The following is a 27,792-nucleotide window of genomic DNA, read 5'->3' as shown; positions in this document are numbered from 1 at the left end:
CACAAAAGATTAATTCAAATTTAAATGGTGGAGTGCTCTAACGATAGCCACTTGTGGTTTTCCAGCCGAATATAAAGCATTTTTTTTTCTGAAAAATTATCAAAAATGCTTTTGTGGGCTTGTAAACAATATAATGAGCTGTCACTGAAATAATTTTAACAGCTGTCGAACGACTGGCTTAGAAATGACAACAGTCTGAATTTGGTTGCAGTTTTTTCATCTAACCCTGTATACGTAAACAAACATCAGTTGAGTGGCATTTATATCCTCCTTAGGATGTATCTAAACACACAGGGTTAAACCACTAGATCTATTAAAATCAGTGGTTTCTGGCGACGCGGCCCTATTTTGCTCACATCACTCATCCATTAACTGATATTAGTGTCAATAATAATTACCTACTCTAAATAAGTAAAAGCCATGAGAAAATCAGTTGGCAACCCTAAAACCGTTAGGAATTAGTTTACTTCAAACGGCGGCCATAGTATGGGTGCTATTGTGAATTATTGCGAAACAAATGACGGCGGCAATGTTAATTTTTCAACTTTGAAAAGAGAACTTGGGTAAACTAAACATTTTGCTTGTATTTAAATATTTCCTGATACAGTTTTGAGCTATTTCGTTATTAACATTTTATAATTTTGAAGTATATATATTCATCTATGATTTCAATATAAATATCTCCAAAATATGTGGACATTTGTATGGCAGTACTAGATGCAATTGTAAAAGGCGGCTGAAGTGTTTAGGCAGCAAGCTGCCAAGTGCCTGAACTACTCCCCTGAGTGTTCTGGATAGACATTTTTTTTAGGAATGCAAGTATGTTGCTGGATGCTGCGCACCGAAGTCAACAGCTTTAAACTACACTCTGAGACTAGTAAGGTGAGACCGAGCAAATCCTCAGATGACATCAGACGTGACAAATATTTCAATTTGCTGTGGAGAGTATAGATTTGTCGGTGTCGCCGAATATAATAAAATTAAACACTACGAAAAAAGAGGAAGCATGGTACTTTGGTACAGGATATTTTACCATGGCAGGAGTAGAAGAAATGGAATTGCAAGTGACTGTAAGAAGAATTTTGAACAGCAAGAACTTACAACACTCAGTAAAAAATTTTCTCGATTCAACTCTAGATTGGTAAAAACTTTCGGTTATTTTTTATATTCTTTCCAGAGTTAAATATATGTACCTTGATTCTGAGATATTTGAGCCAAAAGTCGGAGTCCAACCCCTATCCAACAATTGTTTCTGTTTGGATATACTATCAAAATTATTGCTTTCTTGAACACGGAGTTAAATGATATGACTGGAGAAGTTATATATCATTTGATACGGCCAAAACGTGCCTCATCGAAATAACGGTTTTAGACCCTAGATCTCTTTGGACCAAATCCGTTTCAGGACATTTGGAGTCGATCGCTAGATCGCTGGTGCGCACGATAATTCTCGAAGGAAGTATCCGATTTGATCCAAACCTGGTACATCGCAATGTTATTGTCAAACTTAGATCGATTTCGGAGATTGTCAATACTGGTTCACTCTTTTTGGTACTTCCCCCACAAAATGTCAACATTTTCAAAGAAACGGGAAAATTAACTTCCGGTTCCATTCAGACTTGTTACATCTCAATATTTCCATCAACGCAAGATCTATTTTAAAGATGGTAGAGATCCGACTACTTCTTCTGGAACCTCCACCACAAAGGGTTAAAGATTTAAAAAAACACAACTCTCAAAGTAAGCAAAATAAATATCCAACTCTCTTCAAATTTCACACATTCAAATATTTTTGCTAACGCAAGGTGTGTTGTGACGATATATATCTGCCAACCCCTTCTGCTTCCTCACCCACAAAGGGTCACAATTTCCAATACTTATATCTGTCATAATTTAACAAGTAAGCATTTCTTTCTAACTTGCTATATCTAAATATTTCTCTTTACCAGAAATCTGATATGAATATTTAGTTTGTCGAGATTTATGATTTCGTATGAAATAGGGTATAAATGTTCGATTTCCTTCAAATATTGCACATACCAATATTTTTTCTGTATTACATTGTGTTGAATATTTCGGTCCGCAGTCTTAGGTCAGATACGAATTGGGCAATATTGTCCAACAGCTTCGGAACCTACCCCTTAAAGGGTCAAAAGTTTGAAGAATCATAATTCAAGGCTGATATTACTTTACTTGTTGAATATGTATTTTCCGTACCCCAATAAAACAATACTTTCCCCAATCAGGCAACAAATACGTTCCTCTCTTAAAACGCTCCCTTTTGCATGACTTTTAGTTAACAGACGACTTCCAATAACAATTTGCAAAAATTTGTACACATTTTCAATGTAACTCAACAGATCTACAGAAGGGAGGACCAAGAGTTAACCACTATAAGAACAAGCTAATTACTACTTCACCACGACTGTCAAATAATTCTAAATTAGACAATTAATTTATATTCCTTTAAAATCGAATTTTTAATTTTTCCATCTAAGCTCGTGGCACTGTAGGTTGTAATTTATTTTTTTGATCGATGACGAATACTCGTGTTTATTTAAGCATAATTATTCTTGATTGCAATATTTTAGCATATCGATTACTGGGTAAATGAGCTGAATTTATTTAATTGTTTTGAGTATGTTTGAGAGCCTTCTAGTCGAATAAAATTAGTGAGCTATATCATTGATAATAGGTATGGAATTTTACTTTTCCACTAAAATGCCGTACACTCATAATAGATCATGTACAGGGTGAGATAAAAAAAACTTCAACAAAGTCAAACGCCATAATTTTTACATTTTTTTTTAATTTTATTGAATGAAAGCGAAAAAAGTCGGAAATAGCATAAAATTTTGGAGTAGAATTTTAGATTTGTTCGAATTGGTTAGCTTTGGCAGAATGAAACTGTCACACGTTGCCCGAATGTTGCCCTGCGGTATTTTGGACCATTCCCGGCGAAGCGCTTGCTTGAGGTGATCGACACTTTGGTATTTTTTAGTGCCAACCTTGCTTTCCAAAATACTCCAGATACAATAGTTCAATGGATTGGTATCCGGAGATTTTGGTGGCAATGAAGCGAGGAACCTCATTTTGTATCCATTCTTGGATGGCGGTGGCGAGCTGAGTGCGATGGTGCTGAGTCCTGTTAAAATGTCTAATGTTTGCGGCCAAAATGTTTGTGTGCCCAAGGCTTTAGTACACCCTTCACAATATTTTCGCGATAACATTCGGAATTTATTCTGATGCCACGGTCGATTAATACGAGCGGAGAGCGACCATCGGCTGTTATGGCGGCCCACACCATCACCATTTCCGGTGCTTGAGTTCTGGTGGCCAACCGAAGGTGCACATTATCATCTGACCTCTTTGGCAAGTAAACGCGATCATTTTGTTTGTTTACAAACTGCTGGACAACAACAAAGAATGTTTTCTCATCGGAGAAAACTAAATTCGGCAGCTCACCACTTTCGGTCAAGCGAAGCAACTCCTTAGCTCTTTTGAGTCTATTTTCTTTCTGTTGCGGTGTAAGTTCTTGCACTTTTTGGAATTTCAATGGCTTTACCCCGAGCTCTTGATCATTTTTCAATATTTGTCGACTGGAATATTGCGATATGTTCAGCTCACGAGCCATTTTTCGGCCACTGCGACGCGGGTTTCGATCAAGTCGCTACGCTTTACTTTTCTAACCATTTCTGCTGATGTTGCTGTTTTCTTCCGTCAACTTTCTTGACGTCGGGCTACGCTACCAATATCACAGTAACGAGCGATGGTACGAGACACAAAAGATTTTTCCACATTTAAATGCTGGAGTGCTCTAACGATAGCCACTTGCGACGCGGGTTTCGATCAAGTCGCTACGCTTTACTTTTCTAACCATTTCTGCTGATGTTGCTGTTTTCTTCCGTCAACTTTCTTGACGTCGGGCTACGCTACCAATATCACAGTAACGAGCGATGGTACGAGACACAAAAGATTTTTCCACATTTAAATGCTGGAGTGCTCTAACGATAGCCACTTGTGGTTTTCCAGCCAAATATAAAAAAATCACACTTTCACGCTTGAATTCCATCACGAATAACTTTTTTTCTGGAAAATTCTCACCAAAATGTTTTGGTACGCTTTTAAACAATATAATGAGCTGTCACTGGAATAATTTTAACAGCTGTCGGACGAGTGGCTTAGAAATGACAGCCGTCTGAAGTTGGTTGCAGTTTTTACATCTCACCCTGTATACAATGGAATTGACAGTTTTAATCCTCTCTACTCTAGTAAGTCCAAACGTACTTTTAGATTTACTCAGTTATTTTATTTTAATTCCAATATTGTTGTTTTTTTTTTTATAAAAATAACGTTTGTTTGAATAACAGGTAACAAGGGAAAGATAGTAATATTTACCAGGGGGTAAGGCGGGGAATACCATGGTTTCGGAAAGAGCCACCAATTCTCTTACCCCCTGGTAAATATTACTATCTTTCCCTTGTTCCCTGTTATTTAATGTTAGATATTTGTTTACATCTCATTGCCAAAATGTTTTTTTGCAAATCCTTTGGATGGAAATGAAGATAAATTACAGAAAAATTCAAAATTGAATATTACAATTTGAAATGAGGTCACCTTGATTTAATTGTATATAATAAATTTAAAAAACTCTATAAAAATTATTTTTTATCGTATACATGTAGGGTATTCACATTTCTTCAAAGCCCTCCATTACTTAAACATTCATTTCCAATTAAATACACTTTCATTTATGTAAATATGCAATGAAATGTTAAACAAAAATTACCAATGTGTCGTTGGGTCTTTCGCCAAAAACATTGTTCGGCTTCCATTAGTATTCCTTTAACTTGTCGACAAATCAAAGTGTTTTAAGCGTTCCCAAAAAATATATATAAATTAAAAAAAAAAATAATAAAAAATTACGTCAACATGTCGATTGCCGATTTTTATAAAGATCAGGAAATTTTCATAACTGGAGGAACAGGTAAAAGTGACATTTTTACTAACATCGTGGAATATGCAACTCTTCAAAAAATAAAAAAAAGAATCAGTAGGTTTGCAGACAGATATGCACCATCAGTATATGACCTTTGGCCTCAATGATGGACTTTGCCCAGTATATATGTGTTTATGAATTTTTTCATGGATTTGATCATTTTTATGAAAAAATGGAAATAGGATGGAATAAGTGGTCCGATATATCTTATCTCCACAATATATGTTATATGAGAAAAAAAAATATTGGAGTATGTGAAGTTTGAAATAATTGTGTACTAATTTCAAAGATTATGAGATTTATTTTTATTCAAAAATTAAATCTTTTGTGGTGGAACGAGAAGGGGACAAATATATCGTCCATATTCTATCGTCCATATTTTATCGTCCGATACGAGTATGAACAATATATCTGTCCTCTGATACAGTTTGGACTATATCGATTAGCCACACCGCTTCATATAAGCCTTGCTTTTTTGAAAATTTTAATTTTGTTGGGGGACCGGCTACTAAAGCGAATGGACCAATAGAATGGATCTCGTTTTTATACTTGGTGGACACAAATTCCACAATTTTTTTAATAATTACCGAAAAATATCGGAAGTAGAGCTAACAAGTAAAAAAACTGTAATTTCGGCCGGGCCGAACTTTGAATACCCTCCAACATTTCGAACGAATTTGGCAATTTTCGTAGCCGTTATATAAGGGTCTATACGACGACGTGTAACACCTCGAAATATATATTTTAGACCCCACAAAGTGTATATACTCTTGATCAGAATAAAATTCTATGTCGATTTAGCGATGTCCGTCCGTCTGTCCATCAAACCGTCTGTCCATCTGTGGGAATCACTCTAGTCACCGAACGAAGTAGATTGATAAAATTTTACTCAAATGTACATCATGTCTGCAACGATGGCAAGGGCAATTAAAAAAAAATAAATAAATAAAAAAAAAAATAAAATAAGTTAAAAATTCTGTTAAATTTTTAAAAAATACCAAATGTATCCGTAGTATAAGGTTCTATACGACGACGTGGACCTGCGTAGGCAACTTTTGTCATAAGCCATTACAATTTTCAAATGAGAAACTTAAAAAAAATATTCGGTGAATAATGTAGCTAAAATCATCAAAATACCGAATATAGGGAGGTACCATTATATGGGGGCTATACGAAGACGTGGACTTGCATAAATCACAGACTGCAGTTCCATTACGAACTCTAAATATGAAATTTCAAACAACTCCAGTGAATAATGTGGCCAAAATCATCAAAATACCGAATATTGGGAGGTACCATTATATGAGGTCTATACGAAGACGGGCTGTAGTATCCATTACGAACTTCAAATACGAAATTTGAAACAATTCCGGTGAATACTGTCGCTAAAATGATCAAAATACCGAAAATCGGGAGATAACATCATATGGGGGCTATACTAAAACATGGACCGAAAGTCCTGCAGACACATGACTAACATTTTATCAACCTACTTCATTTCGTTCGGAGGCTGGAGTGATTTCCACAGACGGACAGATAAATACAAACAGATGAATAAAGATATACAGGATGAGGTGAAAAAACTGCAACCAACTTCAGACTGCTGTCATTTCTATGCCACTCGTCCGACAAATATTAAAATTATTCCAGTGACAGCTCATTATATTTTTTACAAGCGTACAAAAGCATTTTGGTGAGAATTTTCCAGAAAAAAAGTTATTCGTGATGTTTTCAAGCGTGATAGTGTGATTTTTTTATATTTGGCTGGAAAACCACAAGTGGCTATCGTTAGAGCACTCCAGCATTTAAATGTGAATAAATCGTCTGTGTCTCGTACAGTGGCTAGTTACCGTAATACTGGTAGAGTAGTCCGACGTCAAGGAAGTGAACGGAAGAAAACAGCAAAATCAGCAGAAATGGTTCGAAAAGTAAAGAAGCGATTTGATCGAAGCGAAACCCGCGTCGCAGTGGCCTAAAAATGACTCGTGAGCTGAACATATCGCAATATTCCATTCGGCAAATATTGAAAAATGAGCTAGGGGTAAAGCCATTGAAATTCCAAAAAGTGCAAGAACTTACACCGCATCAGAAATAAAATAGACTCAAAAGAGCTAAAGAGTTGCTTCGCTTGGCCGAAAGTGGTGAACTGCCGAATTTGGTTTTCTCCGATGAGAAAACATTCGTTGTCCAGCAGTTTGTAAACAAACAAAAGGGTCGTGTTTACTTGCCAAGAGGTCAGCTGAAAATGTGCACCTTCGGTTGGCCATCAGAACTCAAGCGCCGGCCATGGTGATGGTGTGGGCCGCCGATGGTCGCTCTCCGCTCGTATTAATCGACCATGGCATCAGAACAAATGCCGAATATTATCGTGAAAATATTCTGGAGGGTGTATTAAAGCCTTGGGCACGCAAGCATTTGGCCGCAGACCTTGGACATTCCAAAGAGGATTCAGCATCATCGCACTCAGCACACCACCGCCACCCGAGAGTGATTACAAAATAAGGTTCCTCGTTCCATTTCCAGCGCACAATGGCCACCAAAATCTCCGGATACCAATCCGTTGGATTACTTTGTCTGGAGTTTTTTGGAAAGCAAGGTTGGCACTAAAAAATACCAAAGTGTCGATCACCTCAAGCAAACGCTTCCGGGAATGGGCCAAAATAACGCAGAGTAAAATTCGGGCAGCGTGCGACGGTTTCATTGGCCGTTTGAAGGTCATAATTCGTGTCAAAGCTGACCAATTCGAACAAATCTAAACTTATTCTAAAATTTGATGCTGTTTCAACATTTTTTGTTTTAATTCAAAAAAAAAAAAATAAAATTATAGCGTTTGACTTTGTTGCAGTTTTTTATCTCACCCTGTATATATGAATTCCTGGCGTTTCGGTAAGATTTAGACTTTTGATGTCTTCTGGGACCTATAGTAGAATTTCGTGGCAAATAATTTTGCAGAGTTTTTGTCTCTATTTTGAAAAAAGGACCAATAAGAGGCTTAAAAAATTAGACTAACATAATCTGTTATCTATAATATTGCCAAGGATACTATATGCCTAAAGTGTAAGGATTCCAAGGAATCGTTATGCCGAAATTTTCAAAAAATTTGGAAATTGGAGGTACTTTTATTCCCAAGGGTTTGGTTACTTTGCTATGTAAGCTTTCAAAACGCCTATGTACTTGTCTTCTATTCTTACTCTACTTCCGTAATTTGCTGGATTTTTTTCTGAAATAATTATTTTTTGTTTCACAGTGTACTTAATGTCTAAATAATTTCCTTTGCAGGTTTTATTGGCAAAGCATTGATTGAAAAACTATTACGATCCGTGCCGAAATTTGGCAAAATGTATGTTCTGATACGCAATAAAAAGGGTAAAAGTTCACAGGAACGATTCGAAGAGATTTTGAACTCGACGCTTTTTGAAAGGGCACGCCAAGAACAACCCGAATCGTTTAAGAGAATTTTCGCCATTGATGGCGATTGCAATGATTTGGGCCTGGGTATCTCCCAGGACAATCTAAAGAAACTGCAAAATGTCAATTTGATATTTCATGTGGCGGCTTGTGTGCGATTCGATGATCATTTTAGAAATTCAGTTTTCCTAAATACTCGGGGCACTCATGAGATGGTGAAAATTGCCGAAGGTTTGACAAAGTTAAGGGCATTCATACATGTATCAACAACGTATGCCCATCCGGATCGTCGTACGGTGGAGGAGAAAGTAAGTCTTATTTGTTTGAGTTTTTAAAAATTAAAAAAAATATTATTAATTGGTTTATTTTAGATTTATCCTCCCTATGCAGATTGGCGCACCACAATTAAATTGGCCGAGACATACGATGATGAAACTCTGGATCTGTTATTTCCCAAATATGGTGAAAGTCATCCGAATACCTATACGTTTACAAAAAGTTTGGCGGAACAAATCATCAGGGAGTATCGGACGAAATTACCAGTGGCCATTTTTCGGCCATCCATAGGTAAGGAGGGGAAAAAGACCTTTGGAACCAAAAATAATCATTTTTTTTAATTTTTAAATTTTGCCAAAGATCATTGCCCTATTCCAGAACCTACAAGAATCGATATCATAAATGCAAAATCTGTCATCGTAGTCAAATGTTTTCTACAGGGTGAGATAAAAAAAAACTGCAACAAAGTCAAACGCCATAATTTTTACATTTTTTTGTTAAATTTTATTGAATGGAAGCAAAAAATGTCGGAAATAGCATCAAATTTTAGAATAAGTTCAAATTTTTTCGAATTGGTCACCTTTGACATGAATTATGACCTTCAAACGGCCAATGAAACCGTCACACGCTGCCCGAATGTTGCTCTTTGGTATTTTGGCCCATTCCCGGCGAAGCGATTGCTTGAGGTGATCGACACTTTGTTATTTTTTAGTCTCAACCTTGTTTTCCAAAATGCTCCAGACACAATAGTTCAACGGATTGGTATCCGAAGATTTAGGTGGCCATTGTGCGCTGGAAATGAAGCGATTCTTGTGTGGCGTGTGTTGCTATTTGCTGAGTCCTGTTGGAATGTCTAAGGTCTGCGGGCAAAATGTTGGCGTGCCCAAGGCTTTAATATACCCTCCAGAATATTTTCGCAATAACATTCGGCATTTATTCTGATGCCACGGTCGATTAATACGAGCGGAGATGACCATCGGCTGTTATGGCGGCCCACACCACCGTAACCATGGCCGGCGCTTGAGTTCTGGTGGCCAACCAAAGGTGCACTTTTTCAGCTGACCTCTTTGGCAAGTAACCCCGATCATTTTGTTTGGACAATTAATGTTTTGCTGGACAATTAATGTTTTCTCATCGGCTCATCGGAGAAAACCAAATTCGGCAGTGTACCACTTTCGGTATTTTCTTTCTGTTGCGGTGTAAGTTCTTGCACTTTTTGGAATTCGAATGGCTTTAGTCCGAGCTCATTTTTCAATATTTGCCGAATGGAAGATTGCGATATGTTCAGCTCACGATCCATTTTTCGGCCACTGTGACGCGGGTTTCGGTTTCAAGTCGTTTATTTACTTTTCGAACCATTTCTGGTGATGTTGCTGTTTTCTTCCATCCACTTCCTTGACGTCGGGCTACGCTACCAGTAGTAGCACGGTAACGAGCGATGATACGAGACACAAAAGATTTATTCGCATTTAAATGCTGGAGTGCTCTAACGATAGCCACTTGTGGTTCTCCGGCCAAATATAAAGAAATCACACTATCCCGCTTGAATTCCATCACAAATAACTTTTTTTGCGGGAAAATTCTCACCAAAATCCTTTTGAGCGCGTGTAAACAATATAATGAGCTGTCACTGAAATAATTTTAACATCTGTCGGACGAGTGGCTTAGAAATGACAGCATTCTGAAGTTGGTTGCAGTTTTTCATCTCACGCTGTATTCTTGTAGATCTGGAACATACCACATATATTTATTGCTCTGTTCCAGAACTGCAAGAAAGTAAAAGTTTTTACAACGAAAAACGATTTTTCCTTTGTGATATCGAAAAAAAAATCAAAACTAGTAGATTCTTGCAGATACTGGAACAGAATACATGTTTTATTATTTATTTATTTATTTTTTTGGCATATTTCCTCTTCGAGCCCAACTCTCTGACCCGAGTTTCTTATTATTTCCCTCCCCACTTTCCAGTCATTTCATCGATCGAAGAACCCGTTCCCGGATGGGTTGACAATTTCAATGGTCCCCTTGGCATGATGGTGGCTTGTGGCGTGGGTATTATGCGTACCAACAATGGCAATCCCGATTGTATTCCCGACTTTATACCCGTTGATTTTTGTGTACGAACATTGCTGCTGACCGCCTATAAAGTTGTTACGCAGCCCGCTACAGTGGATGTTGCCGGCGACGTTGAGGTTTTCCACTGTGCCAATTCGAAAATGAATGCCATCAGTACCGGTGAATTGATTGATTTGGGTAAAAAGGTTATATTGGAGAATCCATTGGAGAAATGCATTTGGCTACCACATGGCGATATAACCAGATGTGATGTATGGCATTATATTAGGGTAAGTTGGTAATGGTACCCATATAGAGACATATGGCATGAACGGTTTTTTTTAATTAGCTTCGATGTTGTGCAAATAAACACCTAATATTTTCAATAACATTTTTCGTAACAATAATCGGGAAAGTAAGGGCATTGCCGTTAGGGAGGGTACATATAATTTGATACGGGCAAAACGTGCCTAATCGGTTTTAGACCGTAGGTCTCTTTGGACCAAATTCGTTTCAGGACATTTGGAGTCGATCTAGCGAGTCCGTCCGTCCGTCCGTCTGTCTGACTGGTGCGCAATATAACTCTCGAAGGGAGTATACGATTTGGCCAAAAGTTGGTACGTAGTAATGTTATTACCAAACTTAGACCGAGTTCGGAGATGGACAATATCGGTCCACTCCTTCTGGTACCTCCCCTATAAAATGTCGGAATTTAAAAAAAAAAAATTGATTTTGCTCCAACTTCGCAAGTCCTAATATTTGCATCAGTGCTATGACAGGTGCGAAAATGGATAATATCGGTCCACTTCATTAAGTACCTCCGAATATAGGGTAGGTAACGAAACTTATAACTTTGTTGTTGTAAAATGGTTATAACAATTGCGGCGAATAATGTCGCTATAATAATTAAAATACCGAATATAGGGAGGTACCATTATATGGGGGGCATTGAAATTGGAATATATCTGTCCACTTCTTCTGGTACCTCCCCCACAAAGTGTCAACATTTTGAATATTTATGAAGCTCATAAAACACGAAAATAACATCCGATTCCATTCAGATATGGCACTTCTCAATATTTTCATCAACACAAGATCTGGTATAAAGATGGTAGAGATCGGACTATTACTTCTGGTACCTCCCCCACAAAGGGTCAAAATTTGGAATAATTATAACTCTTATTAAACGTGATATATGTGACCGATTGTCTTCAAATTACACACATCACAATATTTTTATCAACCCAAGGTCTCGTGTGAAATTGGAATATATCGGCCCACTCCTTCTAGTATCTCCCCCATAAAAGGTCAACATTTTGAATAACCAAACGATCATTAAATCCGAAATAAGCATCCAGTTCTCTTCAAACTACACACATCTCAATATTTTTATTAACCCAAGGTCTTGTGTGGAATTGGAATATAACGGTCCACTCCTTCTGGTACCTCCCCTACAAAGGGTCAAAGTTTTGAATAACAAAAACGATCACAAAATACTAAATAAGCTTCTGATTCTCTTCAAATTACACAATTTCTGTTACCTCCCCTACAAGGGGTCAACATTTTGAATATCCATGAAGATTATAAAACACGAAATTAACATCCGATTCCATTCAGACTTGACACATCTTAATATCTCTATTAACACAAGATCTGTTATAAAGGTGGTAGAGATCAGACCATTTCCTCTGGTATCTCCTTCACAAAGGGTCAACATTTTGAATAACTAAAACGATAATAAAATCCGAAATACGCATCCAACACTTTTCAAATTTCACACATCCAAATATTTTTGCTAACGCAAGATCTGTTGTGAAGGTGATATATATATATCTGCCAACCCATTCTGGCACCTCACCCACAAATGTCACAATTTCCAATGCTTATATCTGCCATAACTTGCGAAACAAGTCGGCGATTCTTTACAACTTCCTATATCTAAATATTTCTCTTAACCAGAAATCTGAGATGAATGTGGAATTTATATTTTCGCATAAAATTGGATACAAATGTTCGATTTGGTTTTTATCCCTATTAAATTATACTTCGGTTCACAGCATCTGGTACCTCGTGTACATTTTCTAAAAATGATCATATATCTCATATAAAGTGAAGGAAGTAACCAATATAGTCCAAACCTGGCACGTTGCAATATTTATATCATGCTTAGTTCGGTCCTACACGAAATGGACAATATTGGCCCATTCTTTCGGTCGACCGATGACTTTTGCCATTCAAAAAAGCATTTTATGCATTCTCACCTCTAGATATGCGAACATATGCCTCAATTCTGGTTCTCTGAAATGAGAACTTTCATAAAGAAAGGTATGTGGGCAAATGAAAATTTTCATTAAGGAAATATTTTTCATTTCATATTTTCGTGGAACAAGAATCCTGGTTCTGTGTTCTATGCAGTTAGATCAGGCAATGTAAATTACAGAAAATTGAGATCAATATATTTTTATTTAAATGAATGCTTGATTTTAGAGTGGCAACAATTTTGAGTTTGGGTTATGAAATAATGAATTATCTAAAATTTGTGTAAACAATTTATTAAACTAAACAATTTTTTATATTTCAGCTCTTTTTCGTACAGATATTGCCAGCAATTTTGCTTGACTGTATACTCCGTTTTACGAGATACCCACCATTGTAAGTACTGTAGCTTGTAAGTTGTCCATTTCGGATTGCATAAATAGAGAGGGATAGCATTTTTTAGCTATAGATGATTTTTAAAAAAAAAATTATGCTATTCTAACTTTGTTCCATTTTTTCTTTATTTTTATTTTTGTCTAATTTTTTGGTGAATTATATTTTTAGCTTGATGAAACTTCAAAGGCGTATACATTGTACAAAAAATTCCCTGGAATTATTTATTAATACAGAATGGAATTTCATCAACACAAGATTAATGGCCTTGGAGGATCTGGTTAATGATGGAGAAAAGTAAGTAACAATAGAAACTAAAACACTGTGCAACACAAAATAATTACAAGAAAAGATTACGAATTATTAAATAATCTCTGATTCTGCATTTGAATTTGTGAAAATATTTGAATTTTGTTGCACAGTGTAAAATTATATTTAATTGGACTTTTTAAAGGTGGGAATACATAAAGCGCTTATTTGGCTGGCTTAAGTCTTCGGCTGGCTTCTTCGGAAATGAACAAAGGAGCCTAGGGTCAAAATCGAACTAAGTCAACCTAAAACTCCTTTGTTCTTCTACGAAGAAGCCAGCCGATGACTTAAGCCAGCCAAATATGTTCTTTATGTATTTGCAGCCTAAGGCTGGATTCTTCGTAGATGAACAAAGGAGTTTTAGGTTGACTTAGTTCGATTTTGGGCCTAGGCTCCTTTGTTCATTTCCGAAGAAGCCAGCCGATGACTTAAGCCAGCCAAATATGCTCTTGATGTATTTCCAGCCTAACTCTTTAATTGGATTTTTTAATCCTTTAATTTTTTTCAGAAAAATATTTGGTTTTATGCATTACATTGAGTTTGACAAGAAAGTCTTCCTGGCCAATGGCATCAAGGGAGCCAAACAATTTTTGCTAAAAGAGAGACCAATTGCATCGCCCCAAGCTCGTCTTCGCCTGCGTATTTTTATGGTTCTTCATTACACTTTGAAATATACACTGTACTACTATATAGTGCGTTATATCTTTAGAACATTGAATGCTTATTTCAGCGCACACTAATTTTTGTATCCGCGATATTGAAAATAAAGTTACTACATACCAACTTGTTGCGGTGTGTAAAAACGTGGTTGTTTGGTTTGGAGTTTAATATTGAAAACACTGGATGAACTCATGGAAGAGTTGTCATTATTAGGAAGAGTTGTTATTCAAATCATGGAACAATAAAAAGGTAAGGTAGATCTACCAGCTGATTACAATTTTTTTTCTAAGTGTGCCCGACTTCTGCCAATTTTGTGTATGCATTTATTGTTTTAAAAAATAAAAACAAAATATTTTCAAAATCAATGATTGAAAGAATCTTAAATTGCGTGGCGCGCATTAGTGATATTAACCAGATTGGCCATGGAATTGAAAGATTGGACACTTAGAATTATATTTTTGAGAGAACATTCAGGCATTTTATTCATCTTTCGCGCTGTTCAACTCATTTTAAAAATAAACAAATAATATCAAATAAATGAAAACTATTTGTTGCATATAATTTTGAGTAATTCTGACAGGAAGCGGGCATAGCCTGAGGGCTGTATTTCTCTAGTTTTACGAAGCTGTTCTACCTCCTTATTGTACCATGATTAAAATCCTATACAATAACCACTCCACCATTGGAGGGAGGCTATATTAGCTTTGTCATTCTGTTTGTACTCCTCGAAATACTCATGACAGACCCAAAAATGTATATACGGGGTGAGATGAAAAAACTGCAACCAACTTCAGACTGATTCCTAAACCACTCGTCCGACAGCTCTTAAAATTATTCCAGTAGCAGCTCATTATGTTGCTTACAAGCGTACAAAAGCATTTTGGTGAGAATTTTCCAGAAAAAAATGTTATTTGTGATGGAATTCAAGCGTGATAGTCTGGTTTCTTTATATTTGGCTGGAAAACCACAAGTGGCTATCATTAGAGCACTCCAGCATTTAAATGTGAATACTGGTAGCGTTTCGCGACAAGGAAGTCAAGAAAGTGGACGGAAGAAAACAGCAACTTCAGCAGAAATGGTTCGAAAAGTAAAGCTTAGCGACTTGATCGAAACCCGCGTCACAGTGTCCGAAAAATGGCTCGTGAGCTGAACGTATCGCAATATTCCATTCGGCAAATATTGAAAAATGAGCTCGGGTTAAAGCCATTGAAATTCCAAAAAGGGCAAGAACTTACACCGCAACAGAAAGAAAATAGATTCAAAAGAGGTAGAGAGTTGCTTCGCTTGGCCAAAAGTGGTGAACTGCCGAATTTGGTTTTCTCCGCTGAGAAAACATTGTTGTCGTTGAGCAATTCGAACAAATCTAAACTTATTCTAAATTTAAAAAAAAATTAAATTTAAAAAAAAGGAAAAATTATGGCGTTTGACTTTGTTGCAGTTTTTTTTATCTCACTCTGTATATTCTGAATCAGAGTAAAATTTGTAGTGGATGTCCGTTCGTTTTTCTAATGAATTAAGATAGAAGGCTAAAAGTTTGCACACGTGTTGTATTTGCTATTAGGCAGGTTAAGCCATACATACAGAATACATAAATCGCTTTTATGACAGGCCTAAGTCAACGGCTGGCTTCTTCGGAAAATAACAAACGAGTGTTGATCCAAAACCGAACAAAGTCAATTTGTTATACGAAGAAGCCAGCCGATGACCAGTCAAAAAAGCGTTTTATGCATTCTCACCTTTAGGGTCGCTGTTCATGTGTAGCCTGGACATATGGAGATGGTTGTGGAAATGTGTACAATAATTGTACGAAAAGTTCTTAATGTTACCATGGTACAATAAGGAGGTAGAACAGCTTCGTGAAACTACATAAATACAGCCCTGAGGCTATGTCCGCTTCCTGTCAGAATAATTCAAAATTATATCCAACAAGTTGTTTTCATTTATTTGATATTTTTTGTTCATTTTTAAAATGAGTCAAATAGCTCGAAAGATGAATGAAATGCCTGGATATTCTCTCAAAAATATGATCCTAAGTTTTCAATCTTTCAATTCCGTGGCAAATCTGGTTAATATCGTAAGTGAGCGCCCTGTAATTTAAACTTCTTCCATTCATTGATTTTGAAAATATTTTGTTTTTATTTTTCAAAACAATAAATACATACACAAAATTGGCATAAGTCGGGCACACTTAGAAAAAATTGTAATCAGCTGCTAGCTCTACCATACCTTTTTATTGTACCATGAATGTTACTATATTTAGTATTGCTTGAAGGGATAAAGATACAATTCTGAAATTTGGTATTTAGATACCTGATGACATTCGTGCGTGATATTTAGCGGTGGTTTTTAAATACGCCCTATCAAATGGTATTAAATTTGGCATTGGGTGGAGGGATAGAGCTGAAGCGATAACTATAGGTTTCTAGGATGAAGATATGGAACGGTTTTGCAAATGAGTACTAAAAAACCGAAAAGTACTAAATGTTACCAAGTTTGGTACTGAGTGAATATATAGAGCAGGAATCGCGAAATTTATTATTGAGGTCTCTGTTAGTATGTATATGGGGTTGAGATCTGCAGCTGGTTTTGCAAATGTATATTAAAATTGTTTGAAAAGTATTAATGGTACATATTTTGAACTACTACTCTTGGCTAGGCTGGAGAGATCAAGATTGTTTACTACTAAATGTTAGAGGTAAATTTGATATTGAGGTCAGTGTTAGTTTCTAGGATTTACATACGGAGACGTTTAAAATGGTTGTGGATAGAAGAATTGGATGTGGGTCCTTTGTGCAATGGCTTAACTAATTTCCTCCTCGGTAAACTCAAAAATGAAAGATTTTGATGACTTTTTGGTGTGAAAGGTAAACATTTTCCTATTATCCTTTCCGAAAAAGGAAAAACTTGAAGAATATATACAGCCTTGAAAGTCTGAAAATTTAATGCGACGCATGAAGTTTTGATTAATTTTTTTTCAAACGAAACAAAGTGTACAGTTTGAGTACTAACAAGTAAAAAACAGTAAGTTCGGCCGGGTCGAAATTTAAATACCCTCCACCATTTGGAAAGAAATTGGAAATTAAAAAAAAAAGAAATCCTTTGAAAAAAATTGTTAAAATCATAACCAGTAAGTGAAAGTCAAAAGTCGGGCGGGGCCCGACTATGCATATATAGTACAGCTCCCATAATAAAATAATTTATATTGGGAATTTATTTAATATATCAGCTTTTGGATTTAGAGCAGTTAAAATTTGGTTTCAGAGGGAACTTATATATGAAAAAAATATCCAATTCTGAATTGATTTTCAAAAAATTTGACGGAGTCATATTATCGTTTATATCTAATAACATTGCTATAGGGTGAATGACATCACTTCGAGGAGGATTATATTAAAAAAAAATGTACATCGTTCCCATCAAATGAAAACGTATGTCCCGAAATGCACTCCATTTGGTTTGATATTAGTCTTTATTTGCACAATAGACCTAAACATGGATTAAGGATATATATGGGAGCTATATCCGATCACGATAAAATTTGACAATATATTTCCGAGCTCTATAAGATATCTGGTATCAAATATCATTGTTGTCGAATGCATATCACGAATGTGAGGAACTTAGAGACCAAATCGGATGAAACATACATATGTGGAGCTATAGCTATACCTTTACCGATTTTCTCCAAATTTGATGTACTTGCTTATAGACAGAATTCGGAAATTCCAATACGAAATTCGAAATAATTCCTGTGAATAAAGTCGCAAAAATCATTATAATACCGATTATTGGGAGGTATCGTTACATGAGGGGTATACGAAGACGTAGACCGGCATAAGCAATTTTCAGTCATAGTATCCATTACGAACTTCAAATACGAAATTTGAAACAATTCCGATAAATAATGTCGCTAAAATCATCAAAAAGCGAATATTGGGAGGTGCGGCTATATGGGGGCTATACGAAGACGTGGACCTGTATACATGATTTTTTGTCATAGGCTGTAGTACCGATTAAGATCTTCAAATACGAAATTTAAAACAATTCCGTTAAATATTGTCACTAAAATCATCAAAATACCGAATATCGGGAGGTAACCCTATATGGGGGCTATTCGAAGACGTGGACCTGTATACGCGATTTTTTGTCACAGGATGTAGTACCCATTAAGATCTCCAAATACGAAATTTGAAACAATTCCGATAAATATTGCCGCTAAAATCATCAACATACCGAATATCGGGAGGTATCGTTACATGGGGGCTATGCGAAGACGTGGACCTGTATACACGATTTTTTGCAGTAGGCTGTAGTAAGATTTTCAAATACGAACTTTGTAACAATTCCGTTAAATAATGTCGTTTAAATCATCAAAATACGGAATATTGGGAGGTATCGTTACATGGGGGCTATACGAAGATGTGGACCTGCATATGCAATTTTCTGTCACAGGGTATAGTACCTCTTACGAGCTTCAAATAAGAAATTTGAGACAATTGCGGTTAATAATGACGCTAAAATCTTCAAAATACCGAATATCGGGATGTATCGCTACGTGGCGGCTATACGAAGACGAGAACCTGTATACATGATTTTTTGTCATAGGCTGTAGTACCCATTAAGATCTTCAAATACGAAATTTGAAACAATTCCGATAAATATTGCCGCTAAAATCATTAAAATACCGAATATCGGGAGGTATCGTTACATGGGGGCTATACGAAGATGTGGACCTGCACGGACTATTTTCTGTCATAGCCAGTAGTACCAATTACGAACTTGAAATACGAAATTCGGAGCAATTTGGGTAAGTAATGTCGTTAAATAGTCAAAATACCGAATAAAGGGGGGAACGGTTATATGGGGGATATACGAAGACGTGGACTTGCGTAAGCAATTTTCTGTCACAGGCTATAGTACCTATTAAAATCTTCAAATCCAAAATTTAAAACAATTCCGATGAATAATGTCGCTAAAATCATCAAAATACCGAATAAAGGGAGGTATATGGGGGTTATACGATTATACGTCCTGCATATGTAATTTTCGGTCACAGAATGTAGTACCCATTACTTACTGTAAATACGACATTTTAAACAATTGCAGGAAATGTTGTCGCTTAAATCATCAAAATACCGAATAAAGGGAGAAACGGATATAGGGGGGCTATACGAAAACGTGGACCTGCATAGGAAATTTCTTGCAAAATTTTAGCCTTCTATCTTAATTCGTTTCCAATTTAGCGTGATTACAACAGACAGACGGATATCGATAAATCGACTTAGATTTTTATGCTGATCAAGAATATAAATAGTACTTTGTTGGGTCTGACATGAGTATTTCGAGGAGTTACAAATGGAATGACAGAACTAATATACCCTCCACAGATTAGTGGAGGGCATAAAAATCTAAACCTTGATAGTTTTCAATTCCTAAATTTTGGATGACCTACATGTGTATTGAAAAATAATAACATTCATTTCACGCTACGTCAGCAGCAATTTTTTCAAAAATGTTCGAATGCAAATTCCAATATCTTGTAATTCATTTACTTTTGTTTACTTTAAATGGCTAATTAGCATTGAAATCGTGTGTGCACCCTATGAACTTGTTATTTTAAAGCTATGTAAATTGTCCCGAAAACATTTTAAATTCGAAAGAAAAAAACATTGAACATTCGGTTATAGGCATTTCAAGGAAGCATATTGGATTGAATTTTTATTCGAGATTTTACGACGACAATGTCCATTGTAAATTTTTATAAAGATCAGGAAATTTTGGTAACGGGTGGCACAGGTAAAGAAAACGAATTTTTTAAAAAATAAATCGAAGAAAGACCAAACTTAACTCATCCATCTATCCTTAGGTTTCATTGGAAAAGTATTGATTGAAAAAATCCTACGCTCCTTGCCGACTATTTCGAAACTATACGTTTTAATACGTGCCAAAAAGAATAAAACGGCGGAGGAACGTTTAAAGGATCTTCTCGAAATTCCCGTATTTCGTCGTGTACACCAAGAACGACCGGATGCATTAAAAAAACTTATCGCCATTTCGGGAGATTGCTGCGAAGTGGGTTTGGGTATTTCCGCCCAGGATATGCAGAGATTGCGTAATGTTTCAATAATATTTCATGTTGCGGCGACAGTTCGTTTCGATGAGGATTTAAAAACTTCTTTACTCTTAAATACACGCGGTGCCTATGAAATGGTTAAATTGGCCCAGGGACTGACGAATGTAAAAGCTTTTGTCCATGTCTCAACAACCTATGCCCATCCGAATATTACTGAGCTGGAAGAGAAGGTAAGAAAAAGCAAGTAAAAACAAAAACAGCTAAGTTCGATCGGGCCGACCTTTTAATACCCTCCACCATTTGAAAGGAATTTGAAAATTTTCAAAAACTAAAATCCTTAAAAAATCTGTTAAAATTTTAAAAATACCGAATATAGCCGTTATATTGGGGTCTATACGACGTGGACCTACATAGGGTGCAGGTACATAAGAAGCTTGAAGTCATGGCTAGGCATATTTTGTGGCATTTCGTAAAGGGATTACGGAGCCGCACTAAAATCCTGCCGTCTTTGTCCATTATAATTTGACATTAATATGCCTAGCCATGACTTCAAGCTTCTTATGTACCTGCACCCATAGGTATTAAGCCATTGCCATATTTAAAACTTGAAATAAACGGGAATACATAAAGCGCATATTTGGCTGGCTTAAGTCATCGGCTGGCTTTTTCGTAGTTGAACAAAGGAGTTTTAGGTTGACTTAGTTCGATTTTGGCCCTAGACTTCTTTGTTCATTTCCGAAGAAGCCAGCCGAAGACTTAAGCCGGCCAGATAAGCACTTTATGTATTCCCACCATTATATCGGCCCTAACATTGACTTCTCCTTCAAATCTGAAAGAAAACCATTCTTATTGTCATCCTTGTATTCCTAAAAAATATTTAAAAAAAACCCCGATGAAAAAACTGCAACCAACTTCAGACTGCTGTCATTTCTAAGTCACTCGTACGACAGCTGTTAAAATTATTCCAGTGACAGCTCATTATATTGTTTGCAAGCGTACAAAAGCATTTTGGTGAGAATTTTCCAGAAAAAAAGTTATCCGAAAAGTGGCTCGAGAGCAGAACATATCGCAATATTCCATTCGGTAAATATTGAAAAATGAGCTCGGGGTAAAGCCATTGAAATTGCAAAAAGTGCAAAAACTTACACCGCAACAGAAAGAAAATAGACTCAAAAGAGCTAAAGAGTTGCTTCGCTTGGCCGAAAGTGGTAAACTGCCGAATTTGGTTTTCTCCGATGAGAAAACATTCGCTGTCGTTGTCCAGCAGTTTGTAAACAAACAAAATGGTCGTGTTTACTTGCCAAAGAGGTCAGCTGAAAATTTGCACCAGAACTCAATCGCCGGCCATGGTGATGGTGTGGGCCGCCATAACAGATGGTCGCTCTCCGCTCGTATTAAACGACTGTAGCAAAAGAATAAATTCCAAATATTATCGCGAAAATATTCTTTAGGGTGTATTAAAGCCTTGGACAGGCAAACATTTTGGCCGCATCGCACTCAGCACGCCACCGCCACCCAAGAATGATTACAAAATGAGGTTCCTCGCTTCATTTCCAGCGCACAATGGCCACCAAAATCTTCGGATACCAATCCGTTGGACTATTGTGTCTGGAGTATTTTGGAAAACAAGGTTGGCACTAAAAAATATCAAAGTGTCGATCACCTCAAGCAAGCGCTTCGCTGGGAATGGGCCAAAATAACTCAGAGCAACATACGGGCAGCGTGTGACGGTTCCATTGCCCGTTTGTAGGCCATAAATCGCGCCAAAGGTGACCAATTCGAACAAATCTAAACTTATTCTAAAATTTGATGCTATTTCCGACATTTTTTGCTTTCATTCAATAAAATTTAAGAAAAAAGTAAAAATTATGGCGTTTTACTTTGTTGCAGTTGTTCTTTTTATCTCACCCTGTATATTCTCCTCTATTTCAACAGATCTATCCTCCCTATGCCGATTGGCGTACCATGATTAAAATGGCCGAAACGTACGATGTAGAGACTCTAAACATTTTGTGTCGAAAAATCGCTCCGAATCATCCGAATAGCTATACATTTACAAAAAGTTTAGCCGAGCACATTATCAACGACCATCGTGACAAATTTCCGGTAGTCATACTGAGACCATCTATAGGTAAGTGAGCTCAATGGGTTTCGTGAATGACAAACTTAAGGTGAGAATACATAAAGCGCTTATCTGGCTTACTTAAATCATCGGCTAGCTTCTTCGGAAATGAATAAATGAGCCTAGGGCCAAAATCGAACTAAGTCAACCTAAAACTTCTTTGTTTATCAACGAAGAAGTCAGCCGATGATCCTAAGGGTGGAAATACATAAAGGGCATATTTGGCTGGCTTAAGTCATCGGCTGGCTTCTTCGTAGACGAACAAAGGAGTTTTAGGTTGACTTAGTTCGATTTTGGCCCTAGGCTACTTTGTCCATTTACGAAGAAGCCAGCCGATAACTTAAGCCAGCCAGATAAGCGCTTTATGTATTCCCGCCTTTAATATACTCTCCATGTCAAAAATGTAGAATTTCCGATTTTGTAACAAAAAAAAACAATTAAGGTTAGAATACATAAAGAACTTTTTTGTCTGGCATAAATCATCGGCTGGCTTTTTCGTAAAAGAACAAAGTAGCCTAGGGCCAAAATCGAACTATATTAACCTAAACCTTCCTTGTTTCTCACCTTTATGTAAACATAACGTTAGTCTTCTTACATTACCTGATGAACTTTCATTGAAGAACACATATTATAATAAATGCATGTTCGTACGGAAAATTTTAAAAAAGGAAAATATTCGCTGACCCTGAAATGTCAATAAATCTGATGTGACCAGAACACAAAGTTGCCTTTTTGTAGTTCTTTATTTAGTACTGAACCTCCAACAATGTCTATTTATAGTGTGCTACAACATTCATATAAAAATTGCTCTGTGAACCCCAAGTACTTTGTTAGTCTAGGGTTAAAGAAGGCTCTGCTTAATATGCCATCGTTTAATTAATATTCTGCCCTTTCCATTCCCTTTCTACATTAATGCACATGCATGCAGTAATAAGTAGCTATGAAGAACCAATTCCCGGTTGGATTGATAACTTCAATGGACCGATGGGCATGTTAGTGGCCTGCGGAACTGGCATAATGCGTACCTCCTACAGCAATCCGAATATACATCCTGATATTATTGCTGTGGATATGTGTGCCAAGGCACTGATTGTCGCTGCATTTAAGTTGGGCACCAGAACCGCCAAAATCCCAGATAATCACTTGGAGATCTACAATTGTTGTCATTCTTCGAAACGTCATCTGACCACCGGCGATATTATCGATTTGGGAAAGAAGAATATTTTGAAAGTACCATTTGAAAAATGCATATGGCTGCCGGAGGGTAGTATGACATCATGTTGGCTATGGCATTATTATAGGGTAAGTGGAGTGAAGTTGAAAATCTTGTGTTGTGGCCATTGATTTAACGTTTCCGTTTTGTTTATTTCAGTTCATAACTTCACAAATTTTGCCGGCTATTTTCTTTGACTCTTTGCTAGCTGTGGCCGGCCAGAAGCCATTGTAAGTATTTGCATATTTTTTTTCTACACAACAAGATATGTATTAAACAGATTTAAGGTGAGAATACTTAAAACCCTTTTCCGACAGGTTTAAAGGTGGAAATACATAAAGCGCATATTTGGCTGGTTTCTTTGTAGATGAACAAAGGAGTTTTAGGTTGACTTAGATCGATTTTGGCCCTAGGCTCCTTTGTTCATTTCCGAAGAAGCCAGCCGATGACTTAAGCCAGCCAGATAAGCGCTTTATGTATTTCCAGCTTAAGGCTGGAAATACATAAAGAGCATATTTGGCTGACTTAAGTCATCGGCTGGCTTCTTCGTAGATGAACATAGGAGTTTTAGGTTGACTTAGTTCGATTTTGGCCCTGGGCTCCTTTGTTCATTTCCGAAGAAGCCAGCCGATGACTTAAGCCAGCCAGATAAGCGCTTTATGTATTTCCAGCTTAAGTCTTCGTAGATGAACAAAGGAGTTTTAGGTTGACCTAGTTCGATTTTGGCCCTAGCCTCCTTTTTTTTATTTTCGAATAAGTCAGTCGATGACTTAAGCCGGCCAGATAAGCGTTTTAGGGTGGGAATACACAAAGCGCATATTTGGCTGACTTCTTCATAGAGAAACAAAGGAGTTTTACGCTGACTTAGTTCGATTTTGGCCCTAAGCTCCTTTGTTAATTTCCGAAGAAGCCAGCCGATGACTTAAGCCAGGCAGATAAGCGCTGTATGTATTCCCACCTTTAATATATTCCCACCTTTAGGCTGGAAATACATAAAGCGCATATTTGGCTGGCTTAAGTCATCGGCTGGCTTCTTCGTAGATGAACAAAGGAGTTTTAGGTTGACCTAGTTCGATTTTGGCCCTAGGCTCCTTTGTTCATTTCCGAAGAAGCCAGCCGATGACTTAAGCCAGCCAAATAAGCGCTTTATGTATTCCCACCTTAAGTCATTGACTGGTTTTTGGTAAATGAGTTATAGGTTGACTTAGTTCGATTTTGACTCTGCGCTCCTTTGTTCTTTTATGAAGAAGCCAGGGTGAGATAAAAAAAAACTGCAACAAAGTCAAAGGCCATAATTTTTACATTTTATTTAAATTTTCTTGAATGAAAGCAAAAAATACCGGAAATAGCATCGAATTGTAGAATAAGTTTAGATTTGTCATGTTGGTCACCTTTGGCACGAATTATGGCCTTTCAACGGCCAAAGAAACCCTCACATGCTGCCTGAATGTTGCTCTGCGGTATTTTGGCCCATTCCCAGTGAAGCGCTTGCTTGAGGTGATCGACACTTTTCCATTTTTTAGTGCCAACCTTGCTTTCCAAAATACTCCAGGCACAGTAGTCCAACGGATAGGTATCCGGAGACTTTGGTGGCCATTGTGCGCTGGAAATGAAACGAGGAACCGCATTTTGTAACCATTCTTGTGTGGCGCGTGCTGAGTGCGATGGTGCTGAGTCCTGTTCCAAGGTCTGCGGCCAAATATTTTCGCGATAATATTCGACATTTATTCTGATGCCACGGTCGCTTAATACGTGAGCGGAGAGCGACCATCGGCTGTTATGGCGGCCCACACCATCACAATGGCCGGCGCTTGAGTTCTGGTGGCCAACCGAAGGTGCACATTTTCAGCTGACCTCTTTGGCAAGTAAACACGATCATTTTGTTTGTTTACAAACTGCTGGACAACGACAACGAATGTTTTCTCATCGGAGAAATACAAAATTCGGCAGTTCACCACTTTCGGCCAAGCGAAGCAACTCTTTAGCTCTATTTTCTTTCTGTTGCGGTGTAAGTTCTTGCACTTTTTGGAATTTCAATAGCTTTACCCCGAGCTCATTTTTCAATATTTGCCGAATGGAATATTGCGATATGTTCAGCTCACGAGCCATTTTTTGGCCACTGCGACGCAGGTTTCGATCAAATCGCTTCTTTACTTTTCGAACCATTTCTGTTGATGTTGCTGTTTTTTTTCCGTCCACTTCCTTGACGTCGGGCTACGCTACCAGTATCACGTAACGAGCGATCGTACGAGACACAAAAAGTTATTCACATTTAAATACTGGAGTGCTCCAACGATAGCCACTTGTGGTTTTCCAGCCAAATATGAAGAAATCACACTATCACGCTTTAATTCCATCACGAATAACTTTTTTTCTGGAAAATTCTCATCAAAATGCTTTTGAACGCTTGTAAACAATATAATAAGCTGTCAATGGAATAATTTTAACAGCTGTTGGACTGAGAAATGACACCAGTCTGTAGTTGGTTACAGTTTTTTTATCTCACGCTGTATATAAATAATAACAAATATAAATAAATAAACTGTTGTCATATTTCAGATTTTTCCGACTACATCGTCGTTTGGAATCCACCACAGACATATTGAAAGTATTTCTAAATACTGAATTTTCATTTTTGAATGACAATTTCCGGGCCTTGGAAAATATTATTCAAAAACCGGAAAGGTAAACAAATGAGAATTTTATTTCAAATCGAATAAACTACTGGATATTTAATTATAGATCTACCTTTAATTTTCTTGGTTACTGTGACTGTGACATGGAAGAGTATTATTTAAATGCTACCAGAGGTGCTAAAGAATTTTTACTGAAAGAAAAACCCGAGCCATCGAAGGGTGCCCATCTACGTATGCGCATATTTCGGGTTCTACATTATACGATTCAATTTATGGGTGCATTTTACATAGCTCGCTATTTATTGCGTCTGCTATTGGGATATGTGAAATCAAAGACTTTGTGAGAACAAAAAAAAAAAATGTTGAAAAGAAAAACGGTATTTAATTTTCCCCAAAATTATGCTAATTTTTTCATTCATGAAAATTGTATTGATAAATATTGTATACATTTGATTTTGTTTTATTTCCATTGCTTATGTATGAATTAAAATATGTTCGTTTACATATCGACTCTCCCAATAAAAAATATATATCGTGGAAAATTCATAGTTGTGATAGATTGTTTTTTATAAATTGAAATAAATACATTTTTCTTTGAGCTTGAGGTCTGATTTTCCTTTATTAATTTACGATATTTCGCAATGGATTACATTGCATCTCTAGGAAAATCTACAAAATAAATTTTTATTTTTTATAATTACTTTTTATAATTTAATTTGTATTTTTTTAAATTAAGGTGAAAATACATAAAAGGCTTTTTTGACTGGATGAAGTCATCGGCTGGCTTCTTCGTAAAATAACAAAGAAGCATAGGACCAAAATCGAACTAAGCCAACCTAAACTCCCTTTATGTACTCTCACCTTTACAATTTCTCTTGCTCTTGCTGAGCATTGCAGGAGAAATAAAGACATACAAAACTTTGAGAACATTAAACTACTTCAAACAGAGAAACACTACAATAAGAGAATGACGTTGGAAATGTTACATATTAATAACCACGGTAAAAGAATAAAGGTAGATGCAGCAACGCTTGGAAACATTAATATGTCAAAAATTTTAAAGTATTTTGCCAAAAATAAGTACATCTTTATATGTTTTCAAATCGGCGGTTGTAATGATATGTATTTTTCAACAACTTTTACAAATTTCAATAATTTTTCATTTAAGATTTTCAATTCCAAATCTGCAGCTGCGTCGATGTGACTTTCTGCATTCTTCTACCATGTTAATAACTTATCAACAACAAACAGAATTAATTATCAGAGGAAAATAATAAAAGAAAGCCAGACTCAAGCTCAAAGAAATACTTATTATACCCTCCACCTTAAAAGGAGGGTTTATTAACTTTGTCATTCCTTTTGTAAAATACCTAAATATTCGTCGTATACCCC

General features: G+C 36.7%; 2 protein-coding genes across 4 annotated transcripts; both read left to right on the top strand.

Moving 5' to 3' along the window:
- Nucleotides 1-612: 612 nt before the first annotated feature.
- On the top strand, nt 613-14,503 carry LOC101889946 (fatty acyl-CoA reductase wat). 3 transcript variants are annotated; one of them, XM_059121926.1, is made up of 8 exons: nt 958-1,109; nt 1,178-1,740; nt 8,279-8,715; nt 8,779-8,974; nt 10,652-11,028; nt 13,320-13,390; nt 13,559-13,684; nt 14,205-14,503. In XM_059121926.1, exons 2-8 carry the CDS (start codon nt 1,665-1,667, stop codon nt 14,434-14,436), a joined length of 1,515 nt encoding a protein of 504 aa, XP_058977909.1. In that variant the 5' UTR covers nt 958-1,109; nt 1,178-1,664; the 3' UTR covers nt 14,437-14,503. The 3 variants fall into 3 exon arrangements, with proteins under 3 accessions (XP_058977911.1, XP_058977909.1, XP_058977910.1); XM_059121928.1 differs by lacking the exons at nt 958-1,109; nt 1,178-1,740 and adding an exon at nt 613-882; XM_059121927.1 differs by lacking the exons at nt 958-1,109; nt 1,178-1,740 and adding an exon at nt 4,837-4,987.
- A 5,306-nt stretch (nt 14,504-19,809) lies between these two features.
- On the top strand, nt 19,810-26,944 carry LOC131802211 (fatty acyl-CoA reductase wat-like). Its single transcript, XM_059121929.1, has 7 exons — nt 19,810-20,152; nt 20,223-20,659; nt 22,365-22,560; nt 23,480-23,853; nt 23,924-23,994; nt 26,324-26,449; nt 26,507-26,944. The coding sequence occupies exons 1-7, from the start codon at nt 20,098-20,100 to the stop codon at nt 26,742-26,744; spliced, it is 1,497 nt and encodes a 498-aa protein (XP_058977912.1). The 5' UTR covers nt 19,810-20,097; the 3' UTR covers nt 26,745-26,944.
- Nucleotides 26,945-27,792: the final 848 nt, after the last annotated feature.

The sequence above is a fragment of the Musca domestica genome, unplaced genomic scaffold (assembly GCF_030504385.1).
Source record: "Musca domestica strain aabys unplaced genomic scaffold, Musca_domestica.polishedcontigs.V.1.1 2, whole genome shotgun sequence".
NCBI lineage: Eukaryota > Metazoa > Arthropoda > Insecta > Diptera > Muscidae > Musca > Musca domestica.
Note: the sequence above shows the minus strand (reverse complement) of the source record. Positions and strands in the feature narration are given on the sequence as shown.

Coding starts and splice junctions, on each gene's coding strand:
- LOC131802211 (XM_059121929.1), top strand. CDS start 20,098: ATGTCCATTGTAAATTTTTATAAAGATCAGGAAATTTTGGTAACGGGT. Junction 20,153..20,222: donor TTTGGTAACGGGTGGCACAG/GTAAAGAAAACG, acceptor ATCTATCCTTAG/GTTTCATTGGAAAAGTATTG. Junction 26,450..26,506: donor ATTATTCAAAAACCGGAAAG/GTAAACAAATGA, acceptor ATTTAATTATAG/ATCTACCTTTAATTTTCTTG.
- LOC101889946 (XM_059121926.1), top strand. CDS start 1,665: ATGGTAGAGATCCGACTACTTCTTCTGGAACCTCCACCACAAAGGGTT. Junction 11,029..13,319: donor ATGTATGGCATTATATTAGG/GTAAGTTGGTAA, acceptor TTTATATTTCAG/CTCTTTTTCGTACAGATATT. Junction 13,685..14,204: donor CTGGTTAATGATGGAGAAAA/GTAAGTAACAAT, acceptor AATTTTTTTCAG/AAAAATATTTGGTTTTATGC.